The sequence below is a fragment of the Excalfactoria chinensis genome, chromosome 1, assembly GCF_039878825.1.
Source record: "Excalfactoria chinensis isolate bCotChi1 chromosome 1, bCotChi1.hap2, whole genome shotgun sequence".
NCBI classification, from domain to species: domain Eukaryota; kingdom Metazoa; phylum Chordata; class Aves; order Galliformes; family Phasianidae; genus Excalfactoria; species Excalfactoria chinensis.
The window spans coordinates 64,878,247-64,888,330 of NC_092825.1; the positions used below are offsets into that span (position 1 = coordinate 64,878,247).

At 42.2% G+C, this 10,084-nt stretch overlaps 1 protein-coding gene across 1 annotated transcript; it reads left to right on the forward strand.

The window, feature by feature from the left end:
* The first annotated feature begins 15 nt into the window (after window positions 1-15).
* On the forward strand, window positions 16-6,839 carry MED21 (mediator complex subunit 21). The gene is made up of 4 exons (XM_072350418.1): window positions 16-114; window positions 384-498; window positions 2,797-2,897; window positions 6,016-6,839. The coding sequence occupies exons 1-4, from the start codon at window positions 73-75 to the stop codon at window positions 6,190-6,192; spliced, it is 435 nt and encodes a 144-aa protein (XP_072206519.1). The 5' UTR covers window positions 16-72; the 3' UTR covers window positions 6,193-6,839.
* Window positions 6,840-10,084: the final 3,245 nt, after the last annotated feature.

Genomic DNA, 10,084 nt, shown 5'->3' on the forward strand with positions numbered 1-10,084 from the left:
GAGGGCGCGCGCGGCCCGACCCACCGGAAGAAAGCCAACGCCACGCTCCGCCCCGTCCGGCTGCTGTCAGCCATGGCGGACAGGCTCACGCAGCTGCAGGATGCGGTGAACTCGGTGAGGCGGCCGCTGCCTTTTCCCCGGCAACTGTTCTTAAAGAATCTTGGCCTGGCCTTGTTTTCTCGCCCGCTCGCTGTGGGCTGTGAGTTGCTTCCCTCCCCCCCCCCAACACAGCGGCCACCCAGGGTGCGATCCCAGCCGAAGGGCCCCGCCGCTGCTTGTAGCTGGCTGTGGGGCTTTGCGCACACCTCTCGTGGGCGGGGGGACAAATCAAAGTAGAAATGGCTTTAGATACTCAGTAAACGAAGTGTCGTTACACCCTGCAGCTCGCTGACCAGTTCTGTAACGCCATCGGAGTGCTGCAGCAGTGCGGCCCCCCGGCTTCCTTCAGCAACATTCAGACAGCGATCAACAAAGACCAGCCGGCTAACCCCACAGAAGGCAAGTCGCTCGGGTTCCCTTATGGCACATTGGCATTCAATTAGTGCATGGTATTTCGTACTAAGCGAGCAGTTCCTCTAGTAACTGTCAGTGAAGTCACAAATTGATGTCATGCTGCACTTGCTTATGAAACTGTGACCTTGGCAACAGCATTTTGAGTTGTAACTGAGCACTGAAATGTATTTTTTGTGGTGGTTTATTTGCATAGATACAGTAGCCCTTCCGATATAAACTTGTGTAAGAAGACTGCTGTGGAAGAGTGTTTCTTTATTTCTTTATTTTTTGAATGCAAGTGTTTGTTTTATGGAATCATACAGGAGTTTAAAGCTCTCTGTCTTACCTGTTTGTAAGCATGTTTCTCTGTATATGTTGCTTGCTTATGTAATTAATTAGGGAATCTTCTGTCATTCCTAAGCTCTGAATGTAGTGAGTTCACTAAAATCATACAGCCAACTTTGTAATGTTAATGAGAAATCACAAAACAACCAGTTGAATGGTGTTGGGTCTTCAAATTCTTAACAAGAAGGTCTTAAAACTCAGTGTGGAGAGCGCTGCTTCACACGTATGAGTATGTATGAGGTGAGTGACACAGAGCAGGCTTTAAATGAATGTATTGGGATGTTTGTTGTTCTTTGGGTTTATTTTCTTTTTATTTATTAGTTTCAAGTCAAGTCTACCTTTGAGAATGTCAGTCTTGTCTAGAGGTTTTTCTCATTAGAGAATATTTTTTCATTTGGTTCACGAAAGATTTGTGGAAGCAATCAACAGAATGAAATATGTTAGGTCTTAAGTTATAAGCCTAAAAGGGTGTAGGGCAAATGAGGGCAATGATAGAGCCTTTATTTGAGAAATAAGCAATATAGGAAAAGATATCAGAAGGAATTAACTCACTGCTCCTGGTAACAGCTTGGAGAAAGGGATGAGCTGAGGAATGTGGCCCTCATTGTATGAATGTATAGTCCCCTCACAGGAAAGAAGGACAGGCAGAAGAGGGGACCCCCCCCCGCCACTCCAGGCACTCACGTACTCTTCCAGCTCACTTACTCTTTCAGCTCATCATTGTGACCCTGGAATTCCACTGCAGATGGCTATATACAATTCTACATGGAAAATTTTTTGTTTCTGGCTTTTAGAGCCAGAATGATAAAAACTGATGCAGTTCTTTCAGCAATCTGGTAACTAAAGTAAGATCTACAAACTTTCACTGTTTTTCCATGTCTCAGTGACAGCTTAACTTCCTGTTGGTGAATAGTGATCCTTCTTTAAAACAAACCAACTTTTTGTTCTTTCATCCTCTAATGGCTTATTACTTAATTTAAATAATCTGTCTCTTTGAGTTACAGTCTTTATGTAGTTTCTGGTGTTAATTACACCTCCAGTGGCAGGTCTCGAGACAAGGACCATAAGTTTAAATGAGTTCCGAGCTATGAGGCCTGATCCAAAAGTAGTGATTTTCTGTTATATTGATCTACAACAACAGATGTTAGTAGAGTAAAGGCTAAACCTTCCCACCGGTGTTCCATTACATTTTATTGTTGTATGAAGGGTGGCAGCAGAGGGGTAGTCTGGCAAAATGGTGTCTGACGTGGAAGTGTGTATGAAGCAAAGATTTGTCATTGAATTCCTCCATGTGAAAATAAAAAAAAAGAGAAAGAAAAAGGCATCCATTGACATTCATTGGCACGTACTGAGTGTTTATGGAGACCAAACAGTGGGTGTTATCAGGGTGAGGTGGTGGGTGGTGAAAAACAAACCACACTCTGGGTGGTGATGCAGATTTTACAGGATGGCCTGCAGGCTTTTCACTGGTGAAAATGCACAGCTGATGATGGTGGCTGTGTTGAAAAAGAGTGTTTTGAAGCTGAGAGTATGCTCTGTTAAATGGTGTCATTGTGCTCTTTGTAGCTGTTGTAGTTTCCATGGAAATAAATAGAAAGCATTACTTTCAGAGCAACCTACTTACTTCCAATACTTATTACAGAAACTAGGATACTGAATACTCTCAGTAATTTCTTAACAGGCTAACCACGATGGAGTTCTAGCTATTTTCTCAATTATACAAAGCCTAGCCCTTTGTATGACGAGTTATTCTGTTTAATCTGGGGTTGGAATCAACCATTATCTACTAATAGCATCTCTTTCTTGTCTTTTGTAATGCTGTTGTTTCCTTCATATAGGAGAAACTGTAACATACATATACCTGAGGTCTTCACAATTTTCCATGCCATAAATGCAGAGTTGTGCTTATTTCTAGCAATGCATTGAGGAAGCTGACTTTTTATTATTATTCTTCCAAAGAATATGCCCAACTGTTTGCTGCATTGATTGCACGAACTGCAAAAGATATCGATGTTCTGATAGATTCCCTCCCTAGTGAAGAATCAACAGCAGCTTTGCAGGTAAGAGTGCTCTTAGTTAAAATATCAGAGTGTATCTTAGGTAGACAGACTTCCTAACTCTCATAAGTATCTTTTTAAACAACTCTCATCTAATCATAAAAATGGCTATAATATAAGCCTGGATTTTTCATGCAGGTACTTTATAGGCTTATTGGAAAAACTGCAAGTTACGACTGTTTCTCAGGAGATTCTACAAAGTGAGCATTGTTTAAACTTGTTTTGGTGTTTGTTTTTTTTTGCTAGAATATTTAAAAAAAACACAACAATAGCAACACAAGAATTTATTATATCAGTCCTAGAATATATTACAGCTGCTTCTAGTTTTTAAACTATTCTAATACTGATGCAACAGACTTGATGCATTCTACCTTTTGGTTTTCTCTTTGCTTATCTTTCATTCTTTCATATTCTCTTGCTTGTTAGAGCTGTGTTTCATTTTGTAGCTGCAGAGCCAATGCTTTATTGAAGCCTTTAGTTCTAAAAGGATACTGTTTATTAAAAGCTTTGGAGTATATCTTAAATTCTCCACCTCTGTCACAAAATAGTTCCTTGTATTTTCAATAATAGAATGACTTCCTTTGAACCAGTCAGACAGTCTTTGTGGTTTTTTTTTCTTGCTCCTTTCCTTAGACCAGAGATGCTCTAGGAAGTGCTTGAGAACAGAAGGCAGCTACTGGCCAAGGCAGTTACTAGCAGATACAGCTGTTGTCTACTGGAAAGGTAGCTTGGCAAGCTGTAGGCAATCCAGAAGGCTCCTGGAATTAATGCTTTGAGGATAACTTTTAGAGCCTAGTAATAGACAACTTCACCAGGGGACTTACAGTACTGGACGAATGCACTCACCAATGCAAGTGAACTGATTGGTTACATCAGGATTGGAGGCTGCCTGGGCTGTAGTGACCATGCAGTTCCCACTCCTGAGGGATATTGGACAAAGAGTAAAATCAGGATGGTAAATTTTAAGAAAACTAGCTTTCAGCTCTTCAGGGAATCTGTCATCAAAACCCCCTAGGAAGCTGTCTAAAAGGACAAGGGAGCAACACTGGCAGACCTTTAAGAGCTGTCTAACCCCAGGTGCTGGAAGTCTGAAAGGGAAAGCAAGAGACCAGCATGGCTTGACCAGGACTTGATGGTCAAACTGGAGTACAAGAAAAATTACACAAGCAATGGAAGTAGAGACAGGTACCCTGGGAAATGTACAGCCTGCTTCTGGGCTATGTAGGGATGGGGTCAGAAAGACCTAGGCCCAACTGGAACTGGACTTAGCAAGTGATGTAAACCAGAACGAGAAAGGCTCCTACCGGTACATCAGTTAGAAAAGGAGCATCCAAAAAGGTGTTGCCCCAGATGGTGAGCAGTACAGGCAGGCTGGTAACAAAGGACTAAAAGAAAGCTGAGATACTCAACAACTTTTTTGCCTCAGTCTTCAGTGGCAGCTGCTCTTCTCACACCCCTTGAGCAGATGAGTCAGACAGTAGGGACTGGAGGAGTGGTACCCCTCCCACTATAAGAGAAGGTCATGTTTGTGACCACGTGAGGAACCTGAACATCCCTAAGTCTATAAATCCTGCTGGGATGCATCTCGGAGTCCTGAAGGAATTGTCTTATGTAGTCACCAAGCCACTCTCAATGGTATTTGAGAAGTCATGGCTATCAGATGAAGTCCCTAGAAACTGGAAAAAAGGCAACATCACACCCACTTTTAAGAAGGGGATGACCCAGAGAATTACCAACCTGGCAGCCTCACCTCTGTTCTGAGGAAAATTGTGGAGCAGATCCTCCTAGAAGCTAAGGAACATGGAAGAGAAAGTGTGATGAGGCACTGGAACAGATTGTCCAGACACGTGGTGGATCCCCATCCCTGCAGACATTCAGGGTCAGGCTGGATGGGGCTCTGAGCAACCTGATCTATCTGTGGGTCTCCCTCTTCATTGCTGAGGAGTTGGACTAGATGACCTTTAAGGGTCACTTCCTACTCAAACAGTTCTGATTCCCTGCCTTACAGGGCCTGAACTGGTGTGAACAGCTTCTGAACCCATTTGCAACACTCAGATATCTGTTTCTCTCTTCCAAAAAAATGCTTCTGACCCCCAATTCCAAGAATGCTGCTGGCTTATTGTTCTGCTCTTTCTAAAGATCTTGTCTAGTAAACAGATGATCTTCATGGACTCTGGCTCTGCATTTAGATCAAGTGTTTTCTTTTTCGAATGCAACAAGGATGCAAATAACTTTGTTTCTCTGAGGAACCTGGAGCTGCCTTAAGATCTCCTGAAGGTTTAAGACCAGGGTTGATAATCTGCGACTATTTGAAGGCATTTCACAAAAGACAATAGATGTGTCCGATGGACCAAATAACGTGACAGCAACATTGCATTTTGATTTTAAACAGAGGAGAGGAGGAAGATATAGAAACATTGTTAGTAACAACAATCACTGAGTGTACCGACTGGGAATGTAAACACCAGTCTAATTCCATGTCAGTGTGTGTACTTCATAGTCAAAGACCTCTCTCCTACTGTAGCCAAGTAGTACGTTTGTTTTGTGACTGAGCTGTGTTTGATTGTAGTGACAGCTGATGCAAGGAAGCAGAGTAGAAAGCCCAACAGGGGCATGCTTTCCTTGGAGTTGATATTCTAACAGCTTCTTGTTTGTTAATGCAGGATTTAGTTTCGGAAGAATTTCTGATCATTTGGGATTTTTGATAAGTCAGCATGAACATTTTAGTTCAGAAATAAATAATGGAAAAGAAACACAGCTAAATAAGGTTTTCATGTGAGATATGCTATTTAATGGGAAGGTCTGAATAAGCTATCCTAACATCCTATAGGGACCTGTCAGTAACTGTGTGGGGAAGGGGATAAATATTCACTTCTCAGGAAACCTATGCTGAGCTAAAAGATAAAATGTGGAAAAAGCTAATATCTCTACATAGTGGGGGGGGTGTTTACTCCATATGGATATGTACTGTGTTTTAGATTGTATTGAGTTGTTCAGAAATTACAAGTATGGAATTCAGGGCCTTCTAGGGACCGTTGGCTATTAGATCACCTCCTGTCAGTAGCAGTCAAGTTTGGGTTATCTCTGAAGATCCTTACTTTTCCCCCATTTTATTTGAAAGGCTGCCAGTCTGTATCGGTTAGAAGAAGAGAATCACGAAGCAGCTGCCCGTCTAGAAGAGGTAGTTTATCGTGGGGATATGCTGCTGGAAAAGATACAGAGCGCCTTGGCGGATATTGCCCAGTCGCAACTGAAGACCAGAAGTGGCACTCACAGCCAGCCCCTTCCGGACTCGTAGCACCAGGGGGCAGCACACCGCTGCATAACTGAACTGCAGCAAGCCATCCGGTGTGAAACCCAACCTCTGTGCCTACCGGGAGCTGCAGCAGCCAGCCCTGCTCCCGTTGGGCTTCCAGGTGCCCTCATCGTCGGTAAACAACTTTTATCAAAGCTCAAACTACAGGCTTTGTATGAGAAACACAATGTAGAATCAGTGGTTTTGCTCTCAACTTCTACTTCTTAATGTATAATTCTTGGACTTAAAATATTAATTTCTTAGGTTTTTTTCACAGATATGTCTGACTTCAGTCTTATCTTTTTTTTATACGGGCCTTAGTGTCTAAAGGAAAAAGAAGTACCTTAAGAATATCTATGTGATTTACTCATCTGTCTTCAGTTTTGTTATGTTCTTGGTGTATTTTTTTTCCCTGTGAAACTCAAACATGGACACACTGTTTCATTTGCTAGAATTCCATGGAAACAGTGCTAGATGTGAATACAGTGGTGGCCATCTGTTCTAATTAATGGAAATGGTAATTAAACATTTGTATTACTACTTAGCTTATCTTTTACAGAGCAAGTCAAGGGGTAAGTACACTTTGAAGTTTGCAGGGTAAGTGTTCTTGCTATTGGCATCTCATTTCAAAATAAATAAATCTGCAAATATCTGGTGTTGGCATTTTTTATTGTTTGTAATTCAGGAGTTGGTCTTTGACTCCCTTGTGATCTCAGACACACGTTTACCTGCTTCTGTTGCTGCTCTGCCTTCTCACAGCAACTGGTGAGTGCCTCTAAAGCAGGTGGTAGTGACGAGGGCAGTGAGAAAGCTAAACAAGACTGATGTAATATTGCTTTTCAGCGCAATCAGTAAACTGCCACATGAATGAATGATCATCAGCAGCAAAAGGCCTGTGATCTCCAACATCATTTAAGAGGTTTTTCTTCTCATCTTCACATACTGAATAAATTTCTGTCCCTCATCCCAGGACTCCAGAAATACCAACACCTTTTCTTCCTTTTGAGAGAAAATAAAGAAACCAAAGAACCACTGTAAGGGAAACTGTCGATCACAGCCTGAATCTCTGATTAACCATCTGAGGCAAGCAACGAGTCAGCTGTGGGAGCACAGGTGAAGGTAATTCAGCTGTGCTCCCAGAAGATGTAGAGCTTGACTCCACCTCTCCTAGATCCCATTTAAGGGCTGACCACCATTAAGTTAGCATCTCTTTCTGGAGATTGCTTCTTTGTAGAGTTCTTGCAGTGAGTCTCAACATTGGTGAGCGTCTATCTTGAAGGTCTCAGAGTTGGTGAGTCCTTTTCCTTAGTTACCCTCACTATTTCCAACTATATTTGTATTATTCCAACTGTACATTATACTTGTATTATTTCAACCGTACAACCAGATAATTTGAGCTCTAGTGCTTGAACTTGGCAGTTGAACCATTAGTCACTTTCTGTATTTTTGAATCCACTGTCTTGTGTTATTGTAGGATGGTTTTTGATTATACTTAATGTCTTCTCAATTGCTGATCAAGATACTGATGTGTACTGGACATACATCAGGTGAAGTTACATGCATTGCTAATGTGTTTAATCGGATGAGAGTAGCTCCAGTATGTTTTTAGCAACGGATCTGCAGGGAATTGGATACTTCTGCTTAGAGGACTGCACCAATGAAACTGAGTATAACATGGCAGAGGATGGTACACATGGCAGCCTCCAGTTTGGAGGATTAAGAAAATGCAAAGCTGTTCCTACCTGTAACAGTTAGTCAGGTTTGTATTTAGTATTTAGTCAAACTTGCATATCTGTACTCATAAATCTAATCTGCCCTTGTGAGGCTTTTGTACCACGCAGATTCCTCGGAAGGCAGAACAACTGGGGAGGTGGGCAGGCTATGGCACAACTACAGTTCTAAAGCAGGATATTTATTAAACATAATGGGGTTATGGCAACTTTCTAGGCCATGTGCGTGTGCCTATGGCCGTGGGAGACCTGAGGCAACACGCTTTTGTTTGAAGCCAGGCCACAAGGCCTATCATTCTTTTTTCTGTAACAACTGTATTCAGTGCATCTGGAGCTGTTTGTTGGGGTTTTTTTGTTGTTTTTTTAACTCGTGAACTTAGAAAACTGTAAGTGAAATGCTTGGGGTTTGCTTATCTATTTTTATTGGCACCGAGAGACCTTAATCTGCATTGCTGGGAAAGGGATTGGGTTCTCATGGCAGGTTCCTTTGTACATCTGATCATCAGCCTTTTTCCCTTTGAAGCTTCCACTCTGAGAGATGGTGTTCATCTTCAGTAACAATGCAGTTATTTTTATTTCACATCTTTTTGGGTTTTGGACTTGGAAACTGTTGTATTACTGCAGTTTAATATTAAGTCCAAAAGTTTTTCCCTTATTTGAGTATGCTAGCCTTGTTAATCACTAGTTAATCACATTTAAAAGTAAACTTTAACAGAGGAACAAGCTCTTAGTATGTGTGTGTGGTTTCTCTGTGCTGTGCTTGCGTATAGGTTAGCAAATGTTGCCATTTTAATAGAGAAGCAGCTTGTAATACCGTAAAAACAGCACGATAAAGCAGAGTCAAAATCATTCTTTTCCTTGAGAAGTAATGATGGGGCGAGAGGGCACAAAGCAGAACTAGTGGGGTCACACATCTTATGCTATGTTGTATTGCTGGACTAGCTATTGTCCATCTTCACCTGTGGTTTTGCAGTCCGCAGCTAAGACTGTGAGATTGTATGTCTTCTATTTTGTTCTGGCAGAAGGAGGGGGAGGGCGTCAATTTGCTGCAGCTGTCTAGTGGACAAAGCATTAGATCTGGGGCTTGTAGATGTGGATTTCTTTCCCTTCTGTTGTGGTTGTGTTGACTTGTCTGGTCCTTGCTGCTGGGGAGTAAGCATCTGTTTAGAAAAAAGACCCCACAATGTCTATGAGTAGGAGGCTGCCTTGAAATTGTTCACTATGTGCATGCATGAATGGTAGGGTGTGCAGGATTATTATGTCTGTACCTTCTAACACCCTGAATTTCAAGGAGGAAAAAGAAGGGGGGAACCACAGATATTTGGGAGAGGCATTGCATCCTCCCTGAGAAGCCGTGACTGCCTCCTGTTTCTCTACTGAGGAGGCAGCAGGAGAAGGAAGAACCTTGGATAACATCTGCTAACAAACGTATCAGGTTACATGCAAGCGAGCTGTAAAAGAAAACTTGGGTTGAAGTGGGAGGTAATGCATCATGGGAAGAGAACAAAAGTATTGAGCAAGGTATAAAATGGTTAGGTTGGACAAGGAGTACTGCCCAGAGAACAAATTGTGCTTTGAAGGAAGATAGCACAGAGCATAATGGAAAATTCCATTGAAAAACAATTTCAGCCACTTCAAATGAGCAGGAGCATTTCGTGTTGAGAATCCATACAGCCCACTGGCAAAGACACTGGAATCAATTTAGTAAATATGAGCAGATGATCAAAGCTTAGTATTCTTTACTATAAACAACCTTGCTTGGAGGAGAGGAATACCTCACAGCAGCTGTTCTCATTTTCAGTTACAAGCATATGAAGGAATTCACACATGTCTTTTTAAAGGTAGTGGAAGAAGTGCGTGGATAATACTTTAACTTAACGCCTCTGAAAACAATCCTGACGTTACTGCAAATGATGTTGGCATTCTGGGAACTTCTGAGTGTTTGGGATTGGGAGTGGGAGGGTGTCCCAACCACCCTGATGAGTTAATACCATGAGATTTTGGGAGTCTGCAACAAAAGAAGCCAGGGACTGCCTGGCTGGCAGCTCTGTTCCAAAGGGCGTACTGGTCTTGGCAGGCAGCAAACAGAGCATGAGCCAGCAGCTGGACCTGGCAATAAGCAAGTCCTTTGACATTCTGGACTGTGTTAGTTGAGAACACTGCTG

Excerpts from the sequence above, each read along its gene's own strand:
- MED21 (XM_072350418.1), top strand. The coding sequence starts at position 73 with ATGGCGGACAGGCTCACGCAGCTGCAGGATGCGGTGAACTCG. Across the intron at positions 499-2,796 it reads GCCGGCTAACCCCACAGAAG|AATATGCCCAACTGTTTGCT; the intron begins GCAAGTCGCTCG and ends ATTCTTCCAAAG. Across the intron at positions 2,898-6,015 it reads AATCAACAGCAGCTTTGCAG|GCTGCCAGTCTGTATCGGTT; the intron begins GTAAGAGTGCTC and ends TTTATTTGAAAG.